Genomic DNA, 15072 nt, shown 5'->3' with positions numbered 1-15072 from the left:
CCTATCCAGGCAAAGAAGTAGCCAAATGTTTGAGACAACTTATTCTTGAATAAACATTTAGAACAAATATGAAAATAAACATTTCTAAATCCTTTAAGCTACAATTTCCTACAAAATACATTTATGTCAATTGTTTGTAATTGTTCATAACAAACTTGGATTCTGATACCTTGTTCTCACTCATGCACTAATCATAAGATACATTCTGAGACTTGAGGATGGTGCTTCTAGGTTATCACTCTATTTCCAGAATTTAAAAACCAAATACCATTTCAAAACCTTGATTCGTTCTTTTCAGTAGGCACCACCAGAACAAACAGGTGCTAAGGCAACCACAATTCTAACCTTGCAAATTCTCTTCTAAAAAAAATATTTCCTGGGGTGCTTGGATGACTCGGTCGGTTAAACAGCCGACTCTTGATTTTGCTCGGGTCATGATCTTAAGGTTGTGAGACCGAGCCCTGTACCAGGCTCCATGCTGGGTGTGGAGCCTGCTTAAGAATCTCTCTCTCCCTCTCCCTCTGCCTCTCCTACCAGTACCACCCCCACCCCTGCTCCTCTCTCAAAAGATTTAAAAATAAATAAATAAAACAAAATAAAAAATATTTCCTGGTCATACGATTAGTAGATATCATGATTCCTTAACAATCCTCTTATTTTTTACTAATTTAGTAAAATAAGCTTCAACTATAAAAGGTTTTTATTTTTATTCTGGGGCTAATCAAACTTGTTTTTTTAAAGTCAGAAGTTGACTTAAGAGCATATAAATCACTAAAATTTAAGTACTATAAAAGCTTCCTAAGAAGGGGCCTTGTCCATTTTCTTCTCTCCAGTATCTGAAACAAGCCCCTAGCACAAGCAGGCAGTCTCTGTCCCGGCCCGCCACACAAAATTGCTGAATAAATAAATGAAAACCAAGTTACAAAGCATTAGAATTATTTCAAAGAATGAGCATGCATACCAAAAGTACTTTTTTCAAAAATGTAAAAGACTAATTATGACCCAGTATAAAAGGAAAATACAGTGCTTCACATTCAGAGATATGTTAGCTAAATTTTGTTTCCAAAAATTGTCCCTTTTGCTGCATTAAAGTAGGAACATCTATACAAAGTCCCACCATTTATTTGTCCCTTACTGATAAAGAACTAATGTATTTTTAAAGATTTTATTTATTTATTTTAGAGAGAAAGAGATAGGGAGAGAGCACGAAAGCAGTGGTAGGATGCAGAGGGAAAGGGAGAAAGAGAATCCCAAGCAGACTCTGTGCTGAGCACAGAACCCAACGCGGGACTTGATCTCACGACCCTGAAAACATGATCTGAGCTGAAATCAAGAGTCGGACACTCAACCGATGAGCCACCCAGGTACAAGAATACTCTAATATTTTATAGTCGTTGTCCAAGAAGCAATAAAAATGACAATCTAATATACCAAATTTAAAACAAAATAACTGAAAATATGATATAAATATCAATAGTTTAGTTTGCTTCTAGTATTAGTGTTGCTTATCTTCAATAATGAGCTGCATTAAGGATTATTTTATACCTGTATTAAACAAATTACAGGTATGTGTCTGATTTTTACTTGAAAAATAACCTATAAAATTAATTCCTAAAAATTTCATCTTATCTTCAAAATATCTAGAGGATATTTATAGCTTTACACCTCTCAGAAAAATATTTCACATATGCGCGTCTATCATTTGGGCCAGATAAACTTCAAAGACATTAAAACTAGTTACCAACCATCGTTTATATCATACTTCACAGTTTATAAAATATATTCCAATTTGGTTTTCATTGCAACTTTTGAAACAGGCAAAAGAGGGATCATTACTTACAGTTTACAATTTAAAAAGCTATAAGCCAGTGAGTGGTAGAGCGAGGACTTAAATCCAATTTTCTAAAGTACATATACTCTTACTTGAGACTTTCTATTCTGCCATACTCCTCCCTTCCCCTATTTGAAAACATTGGTTAAATGATTAATAATAAATGACATTCTCATTTTTTAGAATGAAGAGGCCCCCCAAAATTAGGTGAACTAGATAAGGTAATACAGAGAAATATTTAGTTACTTGGGTTAAAATAGAAACAAAATTTTTTTTAAATTCTTCGTGATTTTTTTCTTTTTGTCTTTTTTCTTTTTTTTTGTTTACTATACAACTTTGCAAGATTTCTATGTGCATATTTTTATAGAGATGCATGATCTTATTAATTTGTTTAAAGTAGGTCTACCTTATTACTCTATTGCTTGTTTTCTTCATAGTTCTTTTTTTTGCAGGGGTGGCGGTGAGAGAGAGGGAGTGTGAGGGGTGGGGGTGAGGGAGAGGGAAAGAGAATTTTAAGGAGTTTCCACACTCAGTGTAGAGCCCCACAGGGGGGCTGGATCTTATGATCCTGAGATCACGACATGAGCCAAAATCAAGAGCCGGCTACCTAATTGACTGAGCCACCCAGACTCCCCTCTTCAAATGTAAGTTTTCCCACCTTTTCCTTTTCCCACCAAAATGTAAGTTCCATGAAGATAGTCTTCATCTGTGCAATCCATCACTGGATCCCTAACATCTAGCACAGTGTCTAGCACATAACATGATACATGTTGGATAAATAAGAAAAGATAAATTTTTTCAGTTGCGTATTAAGTATTCTTTAGAGGATGAAAACACAGGCTAATATTATACTTCAGGCTGTTCCTTCAAAGGCTACTTCATCAAATAAATACTTAAGCACAATATTCAAAAATTAATTTTATGGAAAAAGAGGCTGAAAGTCAAAATTTTAAGATTTATTTATTTGAGACAGAGAGAGAGAACACTCAAGTGGGGGAGGGGCAGAGGGATAGGGGGAAAGAGAATCTTAAGCCCCAGAGTGGAGTCCAATGTGGGGCTCCATCTCACCACCCTGAGATCATGACCTGAGCCAAAACTGAGATGCAGATGCATAACCCTGAAAGTCGAAATTTTAAATTATCTATAGTCAAGTATCTTACGGCCAAAATCACATTTCTTTTACTGTATCAATTTTCTAAGGGAATTGTTATAACCAGTATTTGACTATAGTGCCATGGGGAAACTATAATTATCATAATCATTTTCCACTCTATAGAATTGTTTGATACAGTTTATTTGTTGTTAAAACAGTAACATGTTAAGTAAATACTGCCAATAAATATTCTGTATAATTAAAAATTGTTTTCATAGAAACACAGTAGTTAAACAAATAACCAGAAAGAAAAGCAAACTTTCAGTTTCTCCTATTAAAAACTATACTTGAGGGGCGCCTGGGTGGCACAGTCGTTAAGCGTCTGCCTTCGGCTCAGGGCGTGGTCCCAGCATTCTGGGATCGAGCCCCACATCAGGCTCCTCTGCTAGGAGCCTGCTTCTTCCTCTCCCACTCCCCCTGCTTGTGTTCCCTCACTCACTGGCTGTCTCTGTGAAATAAATAAATAAAATCTTTAAAAAAAAAAAATAAAAAATAAAAAAATAAAAACTATACTTGACTTTAAATAGATGACTTGAATATATAAAACTACTGAAATAGCCACAAATCTCATAAACATCACCAGAATTAAGACAGAAAAACTGAGGGATGCCTGGGTGGCTCAGTCGGATGCCTTCCACTCAGGTTATCATCCCAGGGTCCTGAGATGGAGTCCCCCATCAGGCTCCTTGCTCAGCGGGGAGCCTGCTTCTCCCTCTGCTTGCCACTCCCCCTGCTTGTGCTCTCTCATTCTCTCTCTCTCTGACAAATCTTAAAAGAAGAGAAAAACTGAAAACTTAGAAATGATAATACAGTGAGGCTTTAGATGTTTTTCTCACTTCCACCCACCTGTCCTACCATGAAAAAGATAATGCAAGCATACGAGTATCTTCTCACATAACTGAAATCAGATGTTGAAGGAGATTAACAATAAGAATCTAACATGTTTTCAAATTTTAAAACTAACAAAATTACCAGTCATAAAGCTTATTTTTGAAAATCTCTTCTAAAAACTTAACATCATTTCATGTCTGCAGAGGACTTTGGTGTTATTATGGGAAGTTCAAAGTATCTTAATACCAATTAGGACCAAAATCCTTTGTTATATTAAAGAAGCAAAATAATTATGCAAAAACAGATTAACAAACTGTATTTCCTTTCCTCACCCACCCTTAAATGTTAAGTTATAAACAAAACAAAACAAAACAAAAACCTATACCTTGCCATTCAGAGAAGAAATCTGCTCCAACAACAACATGGAATTTTGTTTGGTATTGTTTTTTGTCAACCCTCTGCACTCAGGAGTTAAAGAAATGATGGGATGGTAACCGTGAAACAATACTACTCCCTAAAACAAGTTTGGTCCACTAACTCACAAGGTGCTTAGATTAATTCATTAAAAATTTTAACTGTAGGAACTCACAATTGCTCCTTTCCTTAAGGATAATTATTTTGCTAATGCTGAAAATATACCAAGAAAAAAGTGCTTCTATGAAGAGCATCCCTATAAATTATCAGAAAAAAAGATTTGTAAAAACTATAGTTTCTACACAAAAATTTAAGAACAACATGCTAGTGTTCTATTTCCAGGCAACAATTTCTTTTTATACAAAATGTTCTGTTCTTAGGTATATTTCTAAAAATCCTTTTCTTAAAAGAGTCTAAAATATGTTGAATACCTGCAGATATACGACAGCACTTGCATTGACTTAAGTATGTAAAAAGATACAGTGGACTGTGCTTACATATCCATCTTGCCCATGGCAAGAGAAACATCTGCACATGTCAGGAGTACATAAATTACTCTCTTTTTCTCCACATATTCCTAACATTTCTTCATCCTCCCTACCCGTTAGCTATGAGTAGCAATACCAGAAAGTCTTCTGCCTATTGTAGAAGCATATAGTACTTGATGGAGGATTTTTTCCTTTTGAAAGTTGTAGAACTTCTCTTAAAGCCATGGCAATGAAAAATATACTGAATATTATTAAAGAAAAAAACCCCAGCATGGCCAAATATCTAAATGTGAAGGAAACATTCTACCTGACATAGAAAATGTAATCTAAAATGAACATGTAAAAAAAAGGATACAACTCAAATTCAATGTCCGACATATAGCAGGAGGGTAGATCTGATAATTTTATCATTTGCACAAATTCTAAAGCAGGGCCATAATAATGGAAAACCTAGAAAAGAAATAAGATTATAGAATACTTTAAATTCTGTAAATAAAAGTGAACAAATTAGTGATTAGAGTTTAAAACTTTAAAATGGATCTTTATTTTTTAATTTTTTTAAATAATTTTTATTTTGTAACATTAGTCACCATACAGTACATCCCCAGTTTTTGATGCAATGTTCCATGATTCATTATTTGCGTATAACACCCAGTGCACCATGCAATATGGATATTTAAAAGCAGGTGTTTACACATTATGTAAGCCGAACATTTAATCCTATATAGCCGACAAGAATTTCTTCCATTTTAATTCTACCTTTCAGATTAGAGACAGACATAGAGATTTCTTAGTAACTGAAAAGAGTTTGAACAGAGGGAAAATGAGTCTGGAAAGAGGCAAGCAAAGGAAGACAATAGTTCTCAACTTTTCATGTTTATTTTCAGCAAGACAGACAAGTGACCCAAGAGGCTAGGATATTGAAGAAACAAACTTAGAGGGTTTGCAAGACTGAGAGAGAGAGAAGATTCTCCAGGATGAACTTAGATTGAGTGGTATGCTGAGATTTAAAAAAAGAAAAAAAAAAATCCTTGAAAGAAATGCTGAAGAAGTTAAGAGAGGTAGTGAAGCCAAGAGTCCTAATTAACAAAGACAGCTCCACTCAGAGAAATAAAATTGCAGTATTTCTTTGGGCAGAGTCTAAAACTAAGCTAACAGTAAGCTAGTGAAGGAGGACAGATATTTTAGAAGTTGAGGCTACAATACTTCACAAGAAGGGCGAAGAAAAGCAAACACATCTTGAGAGGACTACCCAAAGTTTTAAACTTGCAGAAAGCTGAGTAATTTCACCGTATATAATTATGTGTATATGTACACATAAATACACACATTTATTAAGTATATGTATATACGTAGAGAGAGAGAGAGAGACTGTACCCTAAGATTCCTGTCAACCGCAGCAAAATTTAAATACATTATTCATACTTGAACGGTGTACTACGAAAGAAGAGACATTGAGGTCATCAATCTTATAATCTTTAGAAAAGAATATGATATTCCTGTGAAAGATGGCCACAATAGGTTACTTAAAAGTAAGTAATTCTGAACAACTACTGGGAAATGTGTTCACATCAGAAATATGCCCTTTCTTGTACTATCCTTTGATCAGAAAATATCACCCATCGATCTGACATCCTTGTAACTTCAATGACTATTGTTTGGCACATTCTTGAATTGGGTCTTTTAAAGTGAATTTCTAAAGGACTTTTATATATATATATACCTCTTCTTATGTTATTTTTTCCAATGTAAAAAAAAAAGGCAACTAACTAAGCCCTTTTAAATTGTTATATTTCATAAATATTTGCATTTTAAGAATGAATCTATGGAGATATGCGACACGAAATAATACTTCTTAAACTGTGAATGAAGCAAATATCAGGTACTCTAATCCCTTTCCTCATTTAACCTTTGTAATAACTTTGTAAGGTAAGTGTGTTACTGTCTTCATTTCACAAATGAGTTAATCAATCTACCCAGGTTACAACACCTTATAGGTACAGAGCCAGGTTTCAAACCCAGGGTCTACCTAACATCAAAGCCTGTTCTCTTTCCAGTGTATCATACGCCTTCCAAACCAAGTCTCAGAAAGGTCCCATAGCAAAGTCCTCACCAAAGGAAGTTTCAGGTCTATACTGACCTAAAGCTAGGATCATTCCATTTTAAAAATAAAGTAATGATAGTTTTGCCAACATTCAATGCTGATAATGTAGTATAATTAAAGCACTTAATTATTACAAAAATTATGTCAGTGACCACATTTAAGCACATATATTAGAAACGTTAATTTCAAGATTCAAACATATCTTGTAAGAACAAAAATATGCATGAATGGATGATTGCAAAATGGATTAAACATAGATTACCTTTGGTAAAATATTCTTATCCTTTGATGATATTACCTTTTTGGCAAGAAGGCAAGGATTTAAATTAGATGTACTAAAATTCTTAGGTGTGACTCCCTTTAAACAAAATTCAGGAAAACTAATTTCAAATCCAAACTGAAAAGAAAAGAACACAGTTATAAATACCATGAATAAACTTACAAAGACCAACACATCTTATTGCAATGTAAAAGTTGCAAAGAAAACCACATGGAAATATATTTTTGATTCCTCAACTCAAAATGTGGTTCTTGCATTATACACACGTCCTTCCTGTTTTAACTTACATATGGATCTTTTCATGAAAAGCTCTCCTTGGCCCTATACCAGCCCACAAGAGTGTATGAAGCCCATTGCCTGCAACCACAGAGCCAAACAATCTCCTTTACATATACTTGTTCAATATCTGGCTTCCTATCAGTCTGCAAGTTCTGCAAAAACAGAGCTTGTCTGTGTTATTTAAACAAATTCTTAGGACAGGGCCTCACACAAAGTTTGCTTTCAAAATAAGTTGTTGATGAAAAGATCAATTCCTGTAGAAGCAGTAATAGTAGGGGTATTAATAGTAATGTTAATGATACTAACATTTAATTAGTAGTTACTTTGTGCTTTACATAATTTAACCTTCATAAAAATCTATGAGATAGGAAATATTATTATTATTTTTTTTTTTAAAGATTTTATTTATTTATTCGACAGAGATAGAGACAGCCAGCAGAGAGGGAACACAAGCAGGGGGAGTGGGAGAGGAAGAAGCAGGCTCATAGCAGAGGAGCCTGATGTGGGGCTCGATCCCATAACGCCGGGATCACGCCCTGAGCCGAAGGCAGACGCTTAACCGCTGTGCCATCCAGGCGCCCCAGGAAATATTATTAATGACACCTATCTTACAGATGAAGATAACTGTGGCACCAAAAGGCTATTACCCAATGTGTCACACAAAACTAGCAAGAAATAGAGTAGGGATTTGAATGCGGACAATCCAACTCCACAATCTATGTCTTTAATCACTATAATGCCTCTATGCTAAAGGCTATTCTCCACCAAAACAAGTGGAGTTTTAAATTCATGTTTTAAATTCATGTTATGGAGATATGAACATTTAATTTCCTATTCATAAAAGAATAAAGGAATCACATGAAAAGAACTCTGCCATTATTTGTGTGTATGGAAACATGCAGCTTTAAAAAATGTATACAAAAACAATTCTCCTAGCTAATTCTATCCTACACGCTTCCAGCTGGCTGTGCGGTTTGTTTACGTTAAAGCCACTTGCAGAGAAGGTTTACCTGCAGATTGAACTTTCCCAGGGTAAGAATGAGGCAGCATGTAAATCAGCAAGAAGGACCCAATCACATTAATTCCTATAGTCTTATTAGAATTTTTATTAAGCCGTAGTTAAAGGTGAATTGAAAAGGAAAAAAAAATCTAGTAATTAGTGCAATAAATTTTTATAGAAATATTAGACCCAAATCACATTCCCATGCCACCCTGAAAAAAACATTAAGAAACTTCATTGTTGGGGCGCCTGGGTGGCACAGCGGTTAAGCGTCTGCCTTCGGCTCAGGGCGTGATCCCGGCGTTATGGGATCGAGCCCCACGTCAGGCTCCTCCGCTGTGAGCCTGCTTCTTCCTCTCCCACTCCCCCTGCTTGTGTTCCCCCTCTCGCTGGCTGTCTCTATCTCTTTCAAATAAATAAATAAAATCTTTAAAAAAAAAAAAAAAAGAAACTTCATTTTTTTTTGGTATATTTTTTAAGATTTTATTTATTTATTTGTTTGTCAGAGAGAGAGGGAGAGCACAAGCAGGGGGAGTGGCAGGCAGAGGGAGAAGCAGGCTCCCTGCTGAGCAAGGAGTCCGATGTGGGACTCGATCCCAGGGCCCCAGGATTATGACCTGAGTCGAAGGCAGATGCTTAACCAACTGAGCCACCCAGGTGTCCCAAGAAATTTTGCTGTTTTAGTTTTGCCTATATTCAAAAATATATAAAATACTAGGTACTTACTTTCACATGCATACAAATAAGCCACTAAACATACTCATTCATCATAAAAGATGCAAAAATAGAATTGGAGCCTCACAGAAATTTAAGATTAGAGAAGTTGAACTAATCTAATATTTTCATCTTATAGTGGAGAAATCTGGGATCTCGTGAGGTTAAAAACAATTGCTCAAAATCAGAGAGCTGATCAGTAGAGAGTAGTGATCACTTAAAGTGGTATTACAGGGCATCTGGGTGGCTCAGTCAGTTAAGCATCTGACTCTTGATTTTGGCTCAGGTCATGATCTCAGTGTTGTAAGACTTAGCCCAGTACTGGGCTCTGTGCTCAGTGAGGAGTCTGCTTGAGATTTCTCTCCCTCTCCCTCTGTCCCACCTGCTGCTCCCACTCTCTCTCACCTTAAAAATAAATAAATAAATCTTGAAAAAAATTAAAGTGGTATTATAGTTAAGAGAAGATGTTCTAAGCAGCTTTCCAGTAGTTTATACATGCAATGAAATAAAGCATTTGGATAAACAACATGTACCCAACTAATGTCAAATTCTATATTTTTAAAAGACTGTTAGATTCTAGAGCTGCAGCGTCCAAAAGATAACCATGGCGACTATTTAATTAAAATAAAGTTAAAAATTCTATTTTTTTTGGTTGAAATAATCATATAAGGAATCACATATAAAGTGCTCAGTAGCAATATAAGGCCAGTGGCTACTGTATTAGCACAGGCAGAACATTCTATTATCGCGGAAAATTCTTAGTGCTATTCTAGAACATCTTCATAAGGTACATTTTCAGTCAAATTCATTTAAACTATCTGTGCCGTAAATAAAGTTGAAAAGCCTGCTTTGCAAACTGTGATAACTGAGAAATCCACTTACCTTTCTTTCCCATATCTGAATCTTTCCCCTCCATAATTCCTTTGAGTCAATAGCATTTTTGAGATCTTCTAAAGATACAACATTAGCAGAGAGGTATTCTGCAATTTTCTGACAATTTCTATAAATAAAAGATTATGATGGTTAAATACAGGGTTTTATATCTTCCTTAGATTTAATGGTTATAGTTAACTACAATCCTAATAGGTACAAATGCAAAATTTCTATCGCTGCTTTTATCTACTAATGTTATAGAACATTCCTTTAGTTAGTCTCTGAGGGAGTCACTATAACATGTCCTTTGAATCTCAATATCCCTGTTAAGAGGAATTACCCTTAACACTACAGATGAAGGAACAGATTTTCCTATTACTATTAGCTTAAATGTGTCGGGTATACACATACATACACAGACTTAATATCAGTCCTTTATCTTCAAAGGGAGAACTGCTTTCCCAAATTTTTCTCATATAGCTTTGTATGGAATTCCATAATAGTCCTTATCACATACAATCATGAGTATTAGCATTCCTATATCTCCTATATTTCAATGAACAAGATCAAATCTCACTTTCTTAACTCATCAGCATCTATTGCTGTGCTTGGCATAAAGTCAGTGCTCAATAAACATTTGTTGAATGAAGAAAATCATGAAGTTAATAAATCCAATTGAATATTTCTTTAAGGATACAACTGGTCCTTACTAAAATATCATAAAACACAATAGTATATACTTGTTTCTACATTGCACATAAAACAAAAAAACAAATATGACATTATAAATCCAGTGTATCCATGTATCCATGGTATTCATCATGGTGCTCAATGGACAATACATATCTATTTAAAAGCACACAGTGTGTTTAGATAATTAATGCTCAATAATGGTTATAAAACAGCATTAATGATATTTACTGAAAACTTAAATATCTCAGGAATATAAAGTATGAAACAAGAAAAATCTAGATTCTTCTCAATAGATAAACCTCTAATAACAGTATGACATAAAACTATCTTGTCACATTAAAAAAAAATCTTCAAATCGTTAAGTCTATTAAAAACAGGGTACCATGCTAATTGTAAAAACAGATAACACTGAGAGCAAGTATGAACAAAGCAGCTTACATTTCACAGTGACTTCCTGCTATAGTAATCTTTGCTGAATACCATTCCTTCAAATGTTTCAGTGCTCCTATGGCAGGTAGACAGTCTTTCAATTTAGGAGGATCTTTGTCAGAAGGCAACAGTATTATATCTATCATTGCTCTACCTAGAAAGAGAATAAGGCATTTTTGTAAGTTTTTAGAAATCAGAATTGTCCCAAAATAGTATCCTAAACAACTAAATTTTACGTTTATTTAGAAGACAAAGAAGGATTTTTAACTTTAATCTCTGAAATTCTTCAAAACAATACACGTCTTTAGAAGTTCAAAATTTCTAAATGTTCATCATTTGATTTAAAGCCATGTTATCTTGAAATAGCTAGCATACTCCAGGAGACAATGGAGTCTATCATAATTACTTGCCAATTATGCACCAGTGCTTAATTATATATATTGCTCTTGAGATCATCAATGCTATTGTTGTACTGAACAGAGAAAAAAAAACCTGGGCAATTTCAGTGTATTTTTCTATACTTAATTTATATAAAAGGGAATGAATTAATATAAAATTGTAATGTTCAAATAAATTATTTCTTTTTATAGGACAATGAAACACTCGGAAAACTCAATTATACTGACAACATCATTAGTTCCTAAAAAAAAAGTATAACTTCATGAAACTTCACATTTTATAAAATTATAAATTTACCAAAAGACCAAGAAAATGTAAATGAAACAGAAACCAAATAGAAATTTGGTAATGAAAGCATTCTAACTTACCAAAACACCAACTATATATTTCAATGCATATTTTGAATTTGACACATTTCATTCAAAAACTTGATGTTTATTTATGTATGTATTTAGTTATTTTCCATGTGGGACCTTTACACATAAAATATCATAAAATATGATCTTAAATATAAGGATTAGACGATGAGCTATCAAGTCCTTCCTGGTAAGTACATATGCTTTACTCATCACATATACTCAGCTCCTACTACAAAACATGACATAAAATAGACACAACAAATATCTGCTTAACAAATGACCTTCAATGACGACAATATTCAAGTAAGCTCTTCAAAATTATTTATAGAGGCCAAATTGTACTGAGCTTTAGCTGCCAGCTACTTGACTGACACAAAGAAAGATAAATTTAAGACAATACAGTTTTAAGAATAGTATGATGTAATATTTCATAAGATATGCTTTCCATTAGAGTAAAAAAAAAGATAGGGATTTAAAAAAAAAATGCCAGGGGCGCCTGGGTGGCACAATGGTTAAGAGTCTGCCTTCGGCTCAGGGCGTGATCCCGGCGTTATGGGATCAAGCCCCACATCAGGCTCTTCTGCTATGAGCCTGCTTCTTCCTCTCCCACTCCCCCTGCTTGTGTTCCCTCTCTCGCTGGCTGTCTCTATCTCTGTCGAATAAATAAATAAAATCTTTAAAAAAAAAAAAAAAAAATGCTGAGTAGGGGCACCTGGGTGGCTCAGTCAATTAAGCACTGCCTTTGGCTCAGGTCATGATCCCTGGGTCCTGGGATCAAGCACCGCATCAGGCTCCCTGCTCAATGGGCAGCCTGCTTCTCCCTCTCCCTCTCTCTTTCAAATAAATAAATAAAATATTTTTTAAAAATGCTGAATCAAGGGCTTCATTTACTGTATAACTTTCTATTTGATAACGTATACAGTGACCTCACACCTTCTAAGAATGTCATCCAAATGATCTAGGTTAAATAACTTCTTTCTCCTAGAGGTGTTCATAGGACTAGTGTTCTATAGAACATACTGTGGAAAACAATGGAATGTAGTGGAAACATTCTTCAGTAATAACTACATAAGGAAATGGAGATCGGTATTTAATTTTCTAAGTTCTAATTTTTGTCTAAATAAAAACAATTAAGAGAACTGTAATGTCTCAGTAATATACTTTATTAAAGTAGTGGATTGTGTTTTGTATCAACTTCAATCAAAAAATTATTTTTCAGGGCGCCTGGGTGGCTCAGTTGGTTGAGCATCTGACTCTTGAATTCAGCTCAGGTCATGATCTTAGGGTCCTAAGTTGGAGCCCCCCCATCAGGATCCGCACTGGGAGTGCGGCCTGCTTAAGATTCTCTCTCTCCTCTCCCTCTAAAATTTTTTTTTTCATTTTGTATTGCAACATTAGAAGTGAGAACACTAGCATAAAGACTGAATTCATCACACACTCATAGAAAGCATAAGATATAACTTATTGAAAACAGTCATAAAATATTACCGGGAGCTGGAAGTTTATCGGACAGCTGTTGCAAATTTTCTGCAGATTCTTCATAGAGGCTAAAATAAAAGGGTAAGTTAGAAAAACACACCACACCTTACATATAATCATAATAGGTAATATTAATTAAATGGACCTATGTGCTAGACACTATTAAGTATGTTAAATGCATTATCTTATTTGATCTTCATGACAATTTATGAGGCACTACTATTATTATTATCCTCACTTTAAATAATTTGCCTCAGTCATATAACTACTAGGTGTATAAGCTAGGATTCAAACACTGAGTCCAAGTTTTTAGCCACACCATCAAAAACAAACAATACTAACAGAAGAGGGAGAAAAAACTATAATTATATCTAGTATAGTAAACATAAATCATAACTAATAGACCAAACATTTTTCTGAACCAAAAAAGTAAGTATTGCTAAGGGTTTAATAAAGAAGGATCCTGCTTTTCTTTGAATGGCACAAAACAGCCCTAGCTGGAAAATATGATGATGTCCTCCAATTCTTCAAAATCTTTTCGTTTTATCCAAATGATGATTTTTTTTCCTCAAAAGTTTATTATGTAACATAAAGTTACTTAAATCCTTCATTATAAACCTGTCATTGTTTAGAAAACTTAAGGTGTCTTATGATAAAGTATAGTTTTCAAGCTCCCTCTTGTGGAAATAATTATTAAATCACTTACTAGAAATAATTACCTTTACAATTGACATCTTATTTAATAATGGTGGGAAAACATGGCATAAGAACTCTAAGGCTGGAAAGCACCTTAGAAATCATCTGAAAGAATCTCAACACTTTATGGACAAGAAAATAAAGGACCAGAGAAATGGAGTGACTAACCCACAATCATGTAACTAGAAACCACCTCTAATGACCCCTGGTTCAATAACCTTTGCTCAGTTCTACAATGTCTTTGATAAATTGTACAAACAAATATAATTTGAAAACAGGAAAACAGAATTTTTAAAGTCTCCAGTAATTTACAGAAATATTAAATGAATCCTGCAATAAACAAAAGTGGGATTTTGTAATAAAATACTATGGAAGACTAAAATGAAAGGTATTAACTATGTCAAAGATAGGATATTTCGGAGGAAGAGTTAAGATGGCAGAGGAGTAGGGGACCCCTTTTTCAGCCGATCCCCTGAGTCGAGTTGGATAGGTACCAGACCAGCCTGAACATCCATGGAATCAGCCTGAGACGCAGGAAGATACATCTGGATCTCTAGAAATGAACATCTCCAGCGCTGAGTATTAAGGTACGAAGCGGGGAGCTGTGAAACCATGCACAGATATCGGAAGATAAACAGAAGGGGGAGGGAGCCGCCACGTTTGGGCCTGGGAAGGGGTAGCCACCTGCATGGGGGAGCAGGCGGACTCGTGGACTGGCACCCGCGAGAGAGCAGACTGAGACTGTGAGCCAGGGAATGCACGCCACCAGTCTGAAAACCGGAGCTCCGGTGCGCTCACTGGAACCAGACTGAGACCGGGAGCTCCGGGAGCATGCGGGGGCGGCTGGAGGGTGGCGGTGTTAGAAACACAAAGGACAGAGACGCGCTGGCCCTGGAAGTGAGGGCTGGGACGCCAGGTGTGGGGCGCACATCCCGGGATGCTGCAGGGTTGAGCAGCACCAACAGAAACAGTTAAAGTGGCCAGAACATCAGTGGAGAACGGTCCACCGGGCCGCAATCCTTCTGTTCCGTGACAGAGGCTGAAATTTGG

The 15072-nt window shown here is 35.3% G+C and overlaps 1 protein-coding gene across 1 annotated transcript in view; it reads right to left on the bottom strand.

Moving 5' to 3' along the window:
• Positions 1-15072, bottom strand: part of LOC103661598 (MDM2 binding protein) — a 77180-nt gene that overhangs the window by 50179 nt on the left and 11929 nt on the right. Inside the window, exons 5-10 of the mRNA XM_008689299.2 lie at positions 13336-13394; positions 11099-11243; positions 9977-10094; positions 7084-7218; positions 5073-5167; positions 4201-4273 (exon numbers count right to left, since the gene is read on the bottom strand). Of these exons, the coding sequence (XP_008687521.1) occupies positions 4201-4273; positions 5073-5167; positions 7084-7218; positions 9977-10094; positions 11099-11243; positions 13336-13394 (625 nt within the window). The remainder of the gene's footprint in view (positions 1-4200; positions 4274-5072; positions 5168-7083; positions 7219-9976; positions 10095-11098; positions 11244-13335; positions 13395-15072) is intronic.

Source organism: Ursus maritimus, unplaced genomic scaffold (assembly GCF_017311325.1).
Source record: "Ursus maritimus isolate PB19 unplaced genomic scaffold, ASM1731132v1 scaffold_9, whole genome shotgun sequence".
NCBI classification, from domain to species: domain Eukaryota; kingdom Metazoa; phylum Chordata; class Mammalia; order Carnivora; family Ursidae; genus Ursus; species Ursus maritimus.
This window is presented reverse-complemented; position numbering and strand designations above follow the sequence as displayed.